The 16,517-nt window shown below is 35.4% G+C and overlaps 1 protein-coding gene across 1 annotated transcript in view; it reads left to right on the forward strand.

The window, feature by feature from the left end:
- GRB14 (growth factor receptor-bound protein 14) overlaps positions 1-16,517 on the forward strand; it is a 46,730-nt gene that overhangs the window by 26,649 nt on the left and 3,564 nt on the right. The window contains exons 4-12 of the mRNA XM_010072721.1: positions 1,296-1,370; positions 7,158-7,295; positions 8,366-8,476; positions 8,668-8,763; positions 9,330-9,410; positions 11,626-11,741; positions 11,845-11,903; positions 11,995-12,082; positions 15,830-15,923. Of these exons, the coding sequence (XP_010071023.1) occupies positions 1,296-1,370; positions 7,158-7,295; positions 8,366-8,476; positions 8,668-8,763; positions 9,330-9,410; positions 11,626-11,741; positions 11,845-11,903; positions 11,995-12,082; positions 15,830-15,923 (858 nt within the window). The remainder of the gene's footprint in view (positions 1-1,295; positions 1,371-7,157; positions 7,296-8,365; positions 8,477-8,667; positions 8,764-9,329; positions 9,411-11,625; positions 11,742-11,844; positions 11,904-11,994; positions 12,083-15,829; positions 15,924-16,517) is intronic.

The following is a 16,517-nucleotide window of genomic DNA, read 5'->3' on the forward strand; positions in this document are numbered from 1 at the left end:
GCAGGAAAAACCCACCATCTGGTTGATTAAATGCATGGTGTATTTGGATCATTCTTAATGCTGTCTCTTATGAAGCCAGCTTGTTTCAGATGTCAAAGGGAAAAATAGCAAAAATGTATGAGGACTTGAAAGGTGAACAGTAGAAGGGAACTCAAATTATCTACATGTGAAAAGGATGAAAAGGTAAATATTAAGATACCAAAAGACAGAAGAGGTCGGAGGTTTTTTTTTCTTGCTCCACCTGTGTTTATCTGTGTGAATCATGTACTCCCCTGACTTGGAGATAAGCACTGCATTAATGAAAAATTCTAAGCTTGAGATGGTCTACAGTTAGTAGAGGAACTTTCAAAGAATAAGTGTGTTTGTGTATTGGTTAACCAGAGCAGAACCAGCTTTGGAGCATAGCAGACATACAGCTATGACTAGCATCAGCAGCTGTGGCTGATCAGGGTCCTTACTGTTTCTGTTGAGTCATTCTTCTGGGTACCAAGAGTGCTTAATCAGAAATGAGTTGATATTAATTAACCCAGCAGTAGTTCAGTTTTATTAAAAATAAAGGTCAGTGGACATTGGATGGTCAAGGGAATATCAGCATCAAACTTGTCCAAGCCTTGAGAAAACATTATTAGCAATGATCAAACTCTTGGCTGGTTCATATCTGCGTGACTATATTGAACTCCTCAGCTGCAGATCTGTCACATAAATTACCCTTTGAGCTTTCCTTCATAATAAAATTGACACTTTAAATGTGGACTTTTTAATCACACCGTTGATGTAGTCAGATTTTTATGTTAATTCATATTCATAAAATTGACAATTAGGAAATAACTGAGAGGACTTGTTCTCTATTAGTGGAAGTTATTCCAAAATATTTTACAGGGTTTCTAGTGTAATGAAAACAATAGAAAACAATATATATTTCAGCATGTTGGTGTATATCCCCTGTAATTTGTAGCATACTGAAGCCCCAGGCAAGACTTAAATGTCAACAGCAATAGAAATTACTGCTAGGAAAACAATACTAAGGGACAAGTACTGCAACATGACTTGCACTGGTGTATGAAACCCTCATGCTTCCAGAGACCATTGATGTTTCCTCTAAATTCTAAGTTTTTCAGCAAATAATATATGGGTTGTCACAAGTTTAGGAATGATATTAAGGTAAGCTTAAATAATTGGATCAGAGAATCTGCAGTGTTTTCTACTGCAGTGAGAACTTTAATTTTACATCTTAAAGAGATGTAAGTTTTATATTTACTTTTACAGAACTTTGATACAAATGATTATTGTTACAGAGCTTTTTTCCAGATCATATGATATCTTTTCCAAGTGAGCCTAATGCAGCTGTAAGCCACTCTGAGATATTACAGGTATGTAATCTTTGAATGTAGATGAGCCAGCATAGCTCAGAATTTCCCATTGTCTATGTTGTGTGAGCATAGCTCTTTGTCTCTGTTGGATCGGTTGCTAGGTTTTGAATAACTCAAAACATGGTAAATAATTTGTTTCCTTATGAGATATGAAGTGATGTGTCCCTTCCAGACAGTTACTGTATGACCACACTTGGAAACTTGCACATTTTTTCAGAATCAAGGAATGTCAAAACAAACAAGATGCAGTAAAAATGGTTAATACCGTTATTGGGTATTTCAGGTGAAAGACCCCGTTTTCCTTAAAAAGGTGGAGTGCTGCAGTACTCAGCACATACTTAAGAGCAGGCCATGGTAGAATACTGAGGAACTGGTAATGTGACACAAATGGATATAAAAAAGACTTAAATGGTTAAACTCAATGAGTACAAAATTTAGACTGACTAGTATGATTTGTTAGCTTGAAGGCTACTGTAGCCTTCGGAAAAAAAAAATATGGTAGGTCACTCAGTGTTAGTCATCTTTTAAGTGGACACAAAATTTTAATTTACAGTGGGAATAATTTCACCGAATGACCATATCAGGGATCATCGTCTTACTTCTCAAAGAGGGGAAAAATGAGTAATAAAGGTGGAAACATACACATCACTCTTGTTTGCTTGTCACTAAAAAAATTAATTAATAGAACTTTCACTGGTCTTAAGACAGAAACCTTATGTGTGGGTTTTGGGGATAAAGAATGATTGGAAAGGCAATATAATAACACAAGATATTTACGGTAGAACTAAAAGAAGGATAGAAATAACAAAAGTTTTTTTGCATCTATAGAATAAATTCTATCTTAGCATCCACTAGTAAATGAAAAACATTAAAGAACTGATTCACAAAGCATTCTTCTGTATTAAATGTTTCTATGCTTATAGAAGCGCATGTTAGTCAGAAGGCTAAGATTATCCCAAATATAGTAAAAAATATTTCAAATTAAATTTAGTTGACACATGCTAGATTCTGTAAATAATTTTTACAAACCTAAATAAAAAGTTTGTAACGTTAAGAGATGCTGCATATCTAATAAAAATTGGTTCGCTTTTGCTACCTAAATAGCAAATAGGTTTTGCAATCTAATGTAAACATTTAATGTAGAAAATCTTGTCCCCTGTGTTAATAGAACTTAATTTTTTTCCCTCACAAATGCAATTTGGTAGTTTGAAAAAATAAAGACTTTTATAATGGAACTGTTTGCCATATACTCTTGCACAGAACTTCCTTAAGCCCATATTGTGATATATAGGACATGTGCAGAGCTTGTGGGTAAGATTAAGAATCATTCTAAATATACATAGTTCCAATCCATTTTGCTAGCTTGAAAAATTTGTTACTGTTTTATATTGTATTGTCTGTTTAATTATATTTCTTCAAATAAAACTTACTAGGCACAAAGTAGAGAATAGCTTTGTGGATTATGCAGCCATTATGCACATTTCAGCAGAAGCTCTTGGGTAAATTGTTTACAGTGTGTTGCATTTCCTTAGAAACTTTCATTAAGACAAGTTAATGGGCTTGTGTTATTATTTATGATATGCTTGGTCAAGTGTCAAGAGAGACATTAGTTTTAACAACTCAATGCTTACAAGTGATTAAAAAATCACTTCTGATACTTTTATAGCTTTTTGTGGATTGAGCTCTAATTTCAAGTACGTTTTTCTTGACTTTCACTGAAAGTGAAAGAGTGAATATTTTGGCTGATGACTTTAAATCAGAGCATCTAAATAGCCTCAAAACCAAAAAAAGCTTACCTGTCTCCTATCTATTTAGCATGTGTTAAGTAAAATCACTAGGTTTGACATGTACCAAATAGAGAGGTTTAATTTCTGCCATGAAGATCTTTAGCCTAAAAAAAGAAAATGTCACTATATTGATCAGAGTATGGCTGCTCTGAGATACAACACTGTATGTATGTGTCTAGTGGTAGGCAGTATGGATCATTTGGAACTTGTTTTAGGTTATTTTTGGAAATTGTATGCTTTAGAACATGTCAAAAATGAACATAGTGTGAAGATTTTAGTCTGAGGCCTCTTCCATAGTAATGAAATATTCTATTGTTTTCAGATCTTAGGGTGGGTTGTTTTGGTTTTTACAGCTTTAATAGGTGGGCAACAAATTAATTCATTTATTGTTTAATAGATGCAATTGATATTCAGGTTCTGTAGGTAGACTTGAAATTCAGAATTCAAGTCTTGTATTAACCAGTTTGGCTTCTTTCTAGCAGCTTTTATATATAATATGAATATATTAAAAAAAGCTATTGTAGATAGCACATGTCCAAGCCATCTTCCAGACCAATGAAAAAAACTTGCACCTGGTGTAGAATATATTAAAGAAGGGAGCATATGTGTTTCCTAAGTATACATTAAAAAATAAATGTTATATATGTAAAAATTAAGTAAGTTAAGGATGGAACAGAATTATCAAGACACTCATTATTTTTTGAAACGTAGAATTAGTGATAGTGTCTTTTCCTTTGCTCTTTCCCCATTGCCATCTCTTGCCCCGTGTTAGTTGTTCCCATTCTCTGCCTTCACAGATTTAAGATTCAAGGGTGTAACTTCTTTAATCTCTCTGCCACAGCAAGTCCCTCTTTCCTGGCAAGTTTCTCATCTGACTCTGTTCCAGTCTTCAGGCTGAAATAGCCACTCACTGAATTTCAGTCTCTTGTCAATCTTCTGGACGTGTTCTAGTCTTTCTGTTGCCTTTTCCCGTCTTCCACTCTAGGTTTTGCTGGCCTTCCTCCCAGTCTAAATCCCTCAGGTTGGCTGAATTCTGTAAGAGACAATACTGAGAATCAGTATCAGTTCTTCACTGGAATTACTTGGTGCCCCCCAGATTTGTCAGCAGGTTCAGGGGAAAATCCTGCTCATTCCCACTAGCAGTGGGCTGGCGCATAGCTGGTTCTCATCACATCTTTGAAGAAATCAGTCATCAAATTCAAACTTGATTTACAGAGTCTTAGGAAAATCATAATAGTGTGTAAGTGCTCGAGAAACACCCACCTTAACAAAAGTTATCTCTGCTGCTGCAACCATTCTTTCATTGCAAATGCTGAAGGTGCAGACAAATAAGTTGTATAATTAGGAGTGCAGCTCTCAATCTTTATTGCATTCAGTGACACCTAAGATTTCTGAGTTTTTTTATCATATTCATCCGAGACAGTGCAATGTTTTTTTCTGCTCTGTTGTTTTTTTCACTTGTTGATCTTGTTGATTGATTTGGTTTTTTAGTTGTTTTTTTTTCTTTTTTTTTCCCCGGCAAAAGACATTTATTTGCTTTGGTTTTTGTTCAGATTGGTTCTAAATTGGTTGATTTTACAGCTAATGAAATAGTAATCAAGTCCTTGGTGCTCTTGTGTATTAGTATCTGAAAGACACAGCGACATTTGACACCACCCTACATATCATGTTATATATTTCACTGCATGTAGGAGAGGGTGCAAGCTTATTTCTGCATATTATATGATCAATAATCCCTGTCTGCAGCATACCATCATTTAACTCTCCCCACTTCTTCCTATATTAAGGACTTTTCTTATTTTTCTTATTTTTGTCATATTTTGGTTACAGTCTTATTTGCATAAACAGATTCCATTCCCTCCTATAATAAACTTGCATGTACCTCCATTAAAAAAAACCCAACAAACCAAAAACAACCTGCACAAAAAAAAAGAAAAAACCAACCCAAGGAGGTTATCTTTTCTACTGTCTTTAGTTTTAGGTGTTTATTAGACATTCGGTTCTTACAATGAAATATGTTTACTGCTCATTCCTTCTGACAGTTAATGCTTCTGACTACAGCTTGTTCATGTTATATTTTCTCACACAGTCCTCAGCTGTCTTAGAAACAAAAAGATGGCATCTAGGATTGCCTTTTTCCTAGCATTATTGCTATTTTATTTTAGTTGATAGCATGACTACAACAATGACTGCTGAAGCTGAGCTTTGTATTGCTCCTCTGCTTTGGTCTGCTGAGTAAGAAAGCGTTTTTCATGACAGTGCTTCTGGTTTGAAGCTCTTACGGCAGAAATCCTGGGGAAGACACTTGTGCAGGCTGGGAGCCAACCACTCCTTTCATCTTCAGCAGAGATACTAAAGTCTAAAAAGATGCTTTTTTGATTTTATGTACATTGACTCTTTTAGACTTTCCTAAAGCTTCCATTTGACTTTGTTTATGGAGTTAAAATAGTTTTTCAATTCAGCCTTTATGTTCACCATCAGTGAACCTGTTAATACACGGCAAATGGGAGGATTAAAAGGCTGGAACACCTACCAGGACCTACCCATCTGCTTCCATGTGGCTGAAGTAACTTAAACTGCATTTGCAGAGAGCTGTGTGCTAGCAGCCCATGTAGGGACATGTACCAAGTCTTACTGCAATTTAACTATTCAGGTGAATAGCAGTGAAGCTATTCATAATGTGTTCCTAGTTGCGTGCCAGGGCACTCCCCTCTCAGACGAAGCCTGCCCCTGTTACTGCATTCACACTGGCTGAATTTAATTAGCTCAAGTTGATCTACAGGTGGCACAGTCATGCATCCAACTGCAAGGCAGGTAAACAATAAAAGTGAAAGAAACCATGTGTATCTTGGTTGGACTGCATTATTTAATGGTCAAATATCTTGGTGTACTTCCAAAATCACATTCACTTCATCATTTTGCTGTAGTCCAGTACTGGCCAGTCTGTCTCTTGCCTGGTAATCTGTTGCTTCGTGTCCTCAGATCAGATTTTCTGCAGTGGGCAGGAGGAAAATGCAGCAGTGAAAGCTGCAGATACCAACCAGAAAATCCTTTGTTCCCTACCTCTGTATAAGCCTAGACAGTATGATACTGCAGGCCAGCCTGGGGCAAGGTTCCCTGAAGAGCTTAGTAGTAACGTAGATTCCTTTGCATATATGGAAATTGAAGAATTCTAGGTTATTAGGTTTAGATGTGAGTCATAGTTTTGACTAGTTTTATTGGAAGAAGAGTAATAAAAATGAATGCATTGCATGGAATTAGAATAAAGCTAACATAGTTGTCAGCTTCCAGGAAGTCTGCTCTTGCAGACTGGGTAATACTGTGTACTTAGCAAAGTAGCAGCTGTGCTGCACTCTGACAATGTCTGGTTGGAATGGCTAACGAGAAGCCTCTGAGAATATCTTGAGTAGAGGCAGAAGCCATCCTGGTGACAGGACCTGCTTCTCTTGTTTTTGGTTCATCTAAAGCTTGTACTTGAGCACCACTTCAGGTCCTGAGACCTTTGTTCCCTGCTTTTGAAAATGGTAATATCTGCCTGACCTGCATAGTTTTGTGATTTGTTTGATAAGGAAATTGATCCGAGTTAAAATTAATTTATCTGGTTTGTAATCCACAGTGGACAGAGTGATGGCATTTTTTTTTTCCTTTGGTTGGTAGCATTGATTTGCAGTTTTATATAAATAGGGTCTGCATGGGATCAGAACTTCTTACACTGGTTTTGTTGCTGAAGTCAACATATTGCGTAACTAACGTTCTCATTTCAAACCATATGTTCCATATAAATGTGTAACTTGCTTAGCATATCTTGAAGTTGTGTAACATTCTATATGCCTTAAATCAGAGGTACTCTTAATAGGATTAGATGCAATCATAACTGAATTACTGTGGTGTGATAGTGGAATTAGGGGTTTATTCCCCTTAGTCCTGTCTGAGTATGTTAATGAAACAGAAAGCTGCTTTCAGATGAGAAGAAAAATGCATGTCTGATATTTTCTTTCAGATGTTCCTAAGCTCCACCACGTATCCTGAGATTCATGGTTATTTGCATGCAAAGGAGCAGGGAAAAAAATCGTGGAAAAAATTGTACTTTCTTTTGAGAAGATCTGGCCTTTATTTTTCTACTAAAGGTACATCTAAGGTAAGGGAAGAAAAAAAATAGAACTATGAAGAAAGAACAAATTTGTATGTATTTATCATTGTTGTAATATTTTTTGTAATAATAACCTAAATTTGAATTTCAACTTATAGTGATAAAAAGGAAAAAAAAATCAATTTATTACAGATAAAATCTAGAAAGATATTGAGATACAAAAACCCGTAAGAGTTGTCTTAGAAACAGTAGTTTCTTTTTGCCTGATAACTTTGATTTATTCTAGTTAGTATTTTTCCTTTCAGCTAACAGAGTACCCTTTTAAAACAAATTCTCAAATAATAGTTAAAATTCTGAAGTGTAAGTAGATGCTGTGAAAAGTGGACATAATACTTCCTTATCTAAAATAAACAAAATCAACCTCTGTATAAAAGGATTTTACAGGAAGATTTTGAGAGTTCTCAAATTTGGTCACTGGACAGTTTTTCATTTTACTAGTTCAACTTTTTGATGGCAGTACTTTAAACCTGGTTATGTTAAACAGGATACATTGGAGTTGAGGCATCTTTTATATTAACCACTTAAACCAATGTTTTTTCTTGTTCTGAATTTTCTGTGATAGCTGCCAGAGTATGCATTGAGCTGTTTCTGTATCTTTCAGCAAATTTCTTTGCTTCCTTGACTTAATTGACCTTAGAGAATGGAGATAATGGTTAGAAATAGTACTGGACAGTAATTATTACAGTATGTTGTTATTCAGATTATGAAAATATTTTATTTTGATGTTTGAAATGCATACTGCTCTGAAAACTTGGCTCCTACTCTAATATGGCTAATATGGCTCGGATTTAGTGGATATTTTCCCAGGAATGCTATGAGTTGTACTTTGGTTTTTCTCCCTCTCTGGAAGAATGAGCTCTTTGACTAGTTTGAGGTGGTTTTTTTCTGCATTATAAAATGAACGTTGAGTTCTCCTTTTTCTAAATTCCATGATGTCACAGTTAAAACTGCAGCACGTAAGTCTGAATTTTGGAACAGGATAACTACTGTGCTCTTATGAGTTTCGTATCTGGAGAGGCTGGCTTAGTCTAACTGTATTACATTGCTCTTCTTTTTAGGAACCAAGGCATCTGCAGTTTTTCTGTGAATTCAGCAATAGTGATATGTACGTGTCTTTGACAGGCAAAAAGATTTCTGGAACACCAACAAACTATGGATTCTGCTTTAAGGTACAAGCTTATTATTCCGATACATATTAAAGCAATCCACAGTTTTTAGGTAAGCTTAAATTTCTTTAAGGTTTTTTTAAAACAATATTCAGCTGTCTATTATAAAATAGGAGAATTAGTGGCTTTTATTTCAACAGGTATTATCTTCAAGATATGCATTAATGCTAAAAAAATGTGCTGTGGCTTTCTAGCCTAACAAATCAGGAGGAACCAGAGACCTGAAACAGCTCTGTGCAGATGATGAACAAAGTAGGACCTGCTGGATGACAGCAATTAGGTTGCTTAAGGTAATTTTTCAGTGTGGAGTTAACTTCTTGCTTAAGGTTACTGTGTGAAATTTAGATACAGTGTGGTAAAGAAGAAATGTAATTCTAGGTTCCTATGCAATAGCAGTATTAATTTTGTACTCTGGAAGTTTATTTTTCTTCATCCCAACAAACAGAGAGAGACCAAATTACTGGAGTTATTGTAGGGGATGAGATGATATCTTGAAGCCTCAGTCCTGCAAATACTTAACATTAAGCATATGCTTATATGTAGCCATATTGAATTCAGTCAGGTTGTTGAGTAATGTCAAACAACACTACAAGGGAACTTTAATTTTTTTAAAATGTGTCTGTTTGCGACAAAATAGGAATAGGTCAGTTGGTGTATTAAATGTGTAGTTAATGCAGGGTGTACATTTATAGAGGTAGCAGCAACGTGAGGATGTTGTGCATTTCCTTGTCCTTACAGCATTTGTACCTGGTTTTTAATGGTAAAGAAAAACGTGTTATCTTTTACATCTGGAAAAAAATTTACTTGTCTTAGGTTTACAATTGAAAATGCTAACCATGTTATTTTCTGGTTTTAGTATGGGATGCAGCTGTATCAGAATTACATGCAACCATATCAAGGTAGAAGTGGCTGTAGCCCTTTGAATATAACACCTATGGTATGTCCCACAGTAGCTCCATGAGTAAATGCATTGTTTCTGCCATCATAGTATTTTTAAGTAACTTGTGACAGTTACACTACTGATGTGATCCTGTGAATCTTTGCATGTGCGAATGCTTGCTGAAATCTTTAGGGCTGTCAGGGTTCACTAGAGAGCTGATTAGTTAATTTACTTAATACAAATTGAGTAGTTCAGACCAATTATCAAGCCCTTTGTCAGATCTCCAGTATTTTGTGAGTTTATTGAGTTATTATCGCTGTCAAAAAGAATGGAAAGAGGACTTTGAAAACAGAGCAGCAGAATGAAAATACATTAAAAAGGAAGCAAAGTGTTTAAGGTTACACATACTGTAAATGATGAATAAGAAACAAATCCTTTTCGGTATACAGTAATACTTCAGTTTTATTATTTTTTTAATATATAAAATATTAAGTACTTGAGATGAATTTCAAGTGGTGTAATACTGACTGGACTTCAGAGGAACACCATAATTTGTCAGAACTGGCTTTTGGAGGAACAACAGCCTCTACTGGGTGCTGTGTCCTTCTCCTCAGTCAGATAGTTGGGATTGGATCAGGTTGTCCTTTTCTCTAATATGCTATCCCAGTTCATTATGAGCCATTTGATTTCAGATTTTTTCATGGATGATTTATATTCCTTTTGTGTTTTTTGTTGGCTAAATTGGGTAAAAAATTCTTGTTGCTGGGACTTGTGACAGTGCTTTTATGGTGGATTATTTGAGCTTTTATTACATTCCTTGCTGTTAAAATGCCTAAAATATGCATTTGCTATTATAGGTATTCACAAAAATAGTTTTCAGTGGGATTGATAATAAGCATGGCTTCAAAATTGTGCATAATACATTGGCTGTGTCTTTACTTTCGGTTACGTGAAGCTGTTACAATAGTCAGCTGCTGCTTTTATAACAAATCTGGGAGCCATTAGTGTTTTTCTCTCAAACTGTTGCGTGCATTTTAGCTAAAATCTATAGCAGAATCTATACCCTGTATTAAGCATGGCACAGTTTTTCTACTTCATGAATTAAACAGCAAATTGGATAAACTTGGGAATTAAGTGCCCAAGCTAATGAATATACTTCATAGGGGAGCAACTTCCATGTTTCACATTCTTCAATAACTCACAACCATGTCATTGGCGAGGAGTTCCCTCCACTCTCCTAGACGCAAATATTTTCTCTTATTTTGCCCTTGTTTTTTAATTTTGCAAAGTTTATTACAGGTTACAGTTACTCAGGCAGACCTTAGACTACAGCGTCAAGAATTGTAGTGAACTGCAGAATTCCTGTCTTCCATTTCTAGTTATGTTCATGCTTGTAACCAAACAGGAACAAAACAGAGCTGCTTTGTTTTTGGACTGGGAAGCTTTCCTAACCCTACCAGAAATCTGGGCCTCTTGTATTACAGATGTTACTGTAACTTATAGAATGCTAGAATGTTCTTTTAATTATTTGATATTCCAGTGCCTGCCAATATTTGAGACATTACAATCCTTATTAAACTTGATTTTGTAAACCTGGGTTTCTGAGAATTATTTTGGTAAGTTTTAAGACTGTTTTGTCAAACTTCAGTGCTTTTTATTCTATTGTTACAAAATTGATCTTCACTAGGAGAAAAAAACCAAGCATTTTTTGCAACAGATCCTACAGGTGTTGAGCCTGTGATAAGGGTTAGAAGGGATGTATTAAAATAGAAGTTAAACTCCACAGAAATGTCTGTTTTCAGTGCTTAAATCTGGTAAACTCGAGTGAAAGTTTATATTGAAAATATATAAATTTATGACATTTATAATAAAATATTTCAAATAATTGTTGTTTGATGGTCATGTGTAAGGATTTTGTATTTTATCTTTTTTCTCTTACTTAGCTTAATAAGAGTTTCGTCACTTGTTTTGGTATGCAAAAGACTAGTTGTAGTTAAAAATATAAACAGAGTTTATGATAAAGTGATGTATTTGACATCCATTACAGTAAAGCAAAAAGATGATCTGTCCTGCCAGACTGTAAAATTGAACTTTGCAGCAGCATACTGGAATTACAAATGCTCCCTGGGGTAAAATGAGTTTGGCTCTGATGGGAAAAACTGCAGATGCTTGAAACACCACTTACAAATCATAATGTATTCTCAGAAGCTCACTTTTAAATGATGTATCTTTTAAAAAATTAACAAACTAAATTTATTTTTCTTTGTTGCAGAGAAGCATTTCAGAAAATTCTTTAGTAGCAATGGATTTCTCAGGACACAGAAGCAGAATTATAGAAAATCCAACAGAAGCCCTTTCAGTGGCAGTTGAAGAAGGATTAGCATGGCGGGGATAAACACCTTTGCTTTATCAGAATACTATTTTCTGGGTTTTTTTTTTTTGTTTTAAACAAGAAAGCTTTGAAATAATGTTTTTACTTCTCTCTCATACAGAGGAGAGGGTGTCTACGGCTCAACTCACATGGCAGTCCTATTGCCATGTCTAGCATGGGTACGTGTGAGTTAATTCATCGCCCGAGAAATGCAATAGCTGGTTCTTTCAATAAAGGCAAAATGTTTTTTAAAGATCTTTATTTCTACAGCTATACACAGATCTCAGTCATGGTTTCATCATAAAATCTCTAGAGAAGAATCTCAGAGACTTATTTTGCAGCATGGACTTGTAGATGGGTAAGTTAATTCTTTACGTAACTCTTCTGAGACACCTGTCTAGTCAGCTGCTGCTATTTTCATGTAATTCTTATTGAAGGGGTGATGGGAGAAGGAAGATTTTGCACTTACCTAATAGAAATTAAAATTATTTTATATAGGGCTATCTGGGGATCAGTTGGTTTCTGTTTTATATCTTTTGGAAGCAATAAAGTGGTGATCTAACACTTCGATTCTGTCACTGACAGATTACTTATGTCCGCTCAGAGCAAGGCACTTGAGCTCTGTATCTGCACAGTATTCTCTGGGAACTGTCAACTTTGGCACCAGTGTCTTTTGTATCTCTTATTAGTGATGGAAGAATGAAAGAAAGCCTGAAAACATTATTCTAAGATGAACTGTGCAGGGACAGCCATTGAAAAAAGTATGCTTTTCCCCATGAAATGACTAGAAATCATATTATCTCTTAATGGTAATAAATAAACATTAGAATAATAGTTTTATTTTTCTCTCATTTAAGTATTAATCTAAAAAAATGACAAAGCAAGTACGTATTTTATGTTCAAGTCCTCCTGTTTTTAATTTCTGTATTTTTTCCTTACTTCTGTACTAAATGTAAACTTCTCCTCCTTCATTCAACAAATAATTTCATAAAACTCTTAAGTTTCTCTGAGTCTTTTTCCAGTTAGGTACCTGTAACATCAGATTACTGTTTAAATTCCTCCAGTTTTACATTAATTATGTTGTAATATCGTTTTCTACATCTGCAGAAAGGGGTCTAGGAAGCAAAAAAGCAATGGGAACGAAAGGGAGACAAGAACGGTCATACTCAGCAAGGATGAATAATTGGACTTCCCCTTTTGTTTTTGTTCTTTTTTAAATTTCAGGGATCCTATTTTTAAGCCCCGTTAGTCATCCTGAAACTGCTTCTGTACTCTGCATTCATTTTTGCATTTGTTACATGAGAGGGACTGGACATGGGGGTGAACCCAACATGTCTTTCTGAGCAGTATGTCATTCTAGGACTGATGAATCTTCCAGTTTATTTCAGTGGGTACACACACACGCTGTTAAATGAAACCCAGTAGTTTTGGCGAGTAAAGAGCAATGGTATTTGAGATGAGAAAGTGAATACCTTGCTAACATTAGTTTAGTACAGTGTTGTTATATTCTTGGATCTATTCACAGATACGCATTGCGGTTTTGGTGAGGATGATACTCTTGCATGGACTGTCTAGAATTGATTAAAACATGGTAGTAGGAGTGTTCATATGTTGTCAGATACATATTCGGGAGTTACAATGAAGTCATTAACACATTACAGCATGTAACAAATGCTGTGCTTTTTTTTTGTGGGCTGAAAGAATGAATTATCACCAGAAATACAGAAGTTTTGCATGGGAATAATGAGATTGTAGTTTCTGGGAGCAGGGCTGCGGGCAGAGAAAATAATCCATGTTTAGCCTTTTAAGGTGATCCCAAGCAGTGAGATCTCCTGCCTATATGACAGAGGTTGTAGGACCTCTGTAATACCGTATATACCAACAAACACACTGTTCTTGATGGCTTATAGAAGATAAAAGGACAATTACATAAAGGATCTACAGTAGTCTTAATATTTGAATAACCCAATGACAGAATTAGGGACAGTAAAAATCTTAAGGTGTGCTAGGAAAGAATAAAGTTCTTGGGTCTACTGTTCTGGTGTAAAACCAATTTTCTTAAAGAAATTTATCTATCAATATTGTAGATATCATACTTTACCCCCTAAAGGACATTGGAAGACGCTTCAATGATAAATGGTTGACAGGATTGCAAACTGGTCGGCGTCTGATTGATGAATGACATAATAGAATTACCAAAAGGCCCTTGACAAAATGCAACTGGTCATTCAGAGAATTTCTTGTAAGTGTATGAAGGAGCAGTTGTTTGGAGTCATCCAGCATGTCTAAAATGCTCCCTTCCAACCAACATTTCTAAGATTCTGTGAACCACAACCCTTTTTTCATAATAAAGTTTTTAAAGGTTCTGGGACAAGTAAAGTAGATCTTTTATTATAAAGTTAGAAAAGAGTAAACATCTTTTCATGTGAAGGAGAACAAATGTTGCTTATCTTTGTTGTTAAAACAAGGAAAAAAATGTAAGAAAATGGACTTTAAAAGAACGATGGGAACATAAATCCTAATCAGCCTGTATTTTCTTTCCTGCCCAGTGTGATTACTTTGTGTATTGTTTAATGTGGATCCCAGTATTTGGGTGTAGAGACCCCATTTTGGATATCTGCTAAGCAGCACATTCTTATAGTGTCATTTTTCTGAATAAAATTAAATGCCAGTCCTTAATGACAGACATACAAAAGATTTAAGTTTGTGCAAAGGATCTAACTAACTGTTCTTTGAAAATTTCTGTTCGTGTCCTGGAGAGGGTGACAGGCCACTAGGTGGTGAGAGAGAGCTTCCTGGGAGAGCCCGAGTCTCTGGAGAACTCTCATTTGTCCTTAGACTTGCCGTGTGCTGAGTTGGCAATTATCCCTCTTTAATAACTGAATTAGTATCAGAGCTCCGAATTAGACTGGATGGGGATTTTGATAGAAATGTTAATGATTATGGACTCCACATGTCTTAACTCCAGGTATTTTCTTATTTTGTAAAAATAGAACTCTTAAAAACTTTGAGGATGAAATCAGTAGTTTGAATCCATGTTTTTTAGTCAGCGAAAATCCCCTCTAAGCCTTTGTCTGCTTTTTCCTCCTGAAATCCTTTGTTTTCATATGCTGGTTGTGCTCTCATTCCTGGTATGTGGTCAGGGAAAAGTAGGTGGCTACTAGTGTTTGCTAGGTTGATACCTGTGAGTCCGTCTTGCTTGTTTCTTTTGTGTCCTGAAAGAGGAGCATGCTTGCCAATGGCTGTCCCTCCATTCCCCTTCTTTGGTACGCTGGTTAGCTATATCTGTTCCAGACCTGCACAATACAGTCCGTTCAGCCTCTCCACTACAAAGCTGTGAATCAGGTACTTCTCTCTGTCCTCCCAGCCTCTCTGCTGATATTCCAAACCCAGGGATCCAATGAAAGCTGCCTCTTACTGGTAATCATCCTTTGCCAGTACCAGATTATTCTACCAGGATTATGGCAAAATTATGTCTGTCTGTAACTTGTCTGGAGTAAGGTATCAGTGAACTAGTTGCAGTGCCACTGTTGGCCATTGAGAGTGTTGTGATCTGAATAATGATGCCGTAAGGCGAGCAGAGTGTACCTCTGTCTCGGGGGGAATTTTTCTGATGTGCAGAAGTGAATGTGCATTTATGAATATTGACCAGATAAGAAAATCATTATGGTATGTCTTGCATTACCTTTTCTGTAAACTTCCTGTTGAACTACCTTTTGTATTTTCCCTATAATGCTTGTGATTTAGGTAACTGTCAGAGTCCAAAGAAAAACTCTGAAAATGTTGTTCAAAGCACAAACTTTGAGGGTGCTTTTCTGTCTGAAGAGACACATTGTAATTCTATGCAGTGTAAAAACTAACACCTACAGTGTAATTCATTCTGAGAATGCATATTTTTCACATAATAGACAAGGTGAAGAAGAATTTAAGAAAAAGTATTTCCAGTGACACATTTGCAAAGAAATACTGATTAAAAGCATTACAAAATTAATATTATTTTTGCATTTCACTGATACTTAATGTAATGAATTTACAACGTTTTTAACTGAATATTTACAAAAGGTTTTCCAGACTGCTTACTGTGAAAATTTTCAATCTCTTTCAGGGTGTTCCTGGTACGTGATAGCCAAAGTAACCCCAAAACATTTGTATTGTCATTGAGTCATGGATTAAAAATAAAGCATTTCCAAATTGTACCAGTAAGTAAATTTTTCAGTTTATATATACAGTTGTAAAACAAAACAGTTGAATAATTGCGATAGAATATTGATGGATTTTTTTTCTTTTGCTATTATGTGGAAGATGTAAACATAATACCTGTATCAGTTGAACATTTTTGAACATTGCTGTTTGATTTGTTATAAAGCTTGACTAGTATTATGAAATCCAAAAAAGTGTCTTGAAAAAATAGACAAATCTATTTGAACTGGAATAGAAGCAACACTGATGGCATGAAGAGCATATATTAATAAAGGCTATATTGCCTTTTCATTTTTCAATATGTACACAATTTCTTTTTAGTCATCTATTTAGGTGTACTGCCTACGATGTGTGTGTGTATATCTCACTGACTCGTCTGTTCAGGATAGTTTCTCTCAATATTTGGAGTCATTTTTTGCTGACCTCTCTTCTTGATTCTTGCTACTATTCATGTCTAAGTCTTCTTCAGGGGGACAATTTCAGCAAAAAACTGATATCCTTATTTAGTCCAGCTCCTTATAGGTAAGCTGAAATTTCCTAAATTGGAATCATATTTCCAGGAGTTTTCTCCTGTGAGAATGGCCAGCTTTTCC

This window comes from Pterocles gutturalis, unplaced genomic scaffold (genome assembly GCF_000699245.1).
Source record: "Pterocles gutturalis isolate BGI_N339 unplaced genomic scaffold, ASM69924v1 scaffold20142, whole genome shotgun sequence".
Classification (NCBI taxonomy): domain Eukaryota; kingdom Metazoa; phylum Chordata; class Aves; order Pterocliformes; family Pteroclidae; genus Pterocles; species Pterocles gutturalis.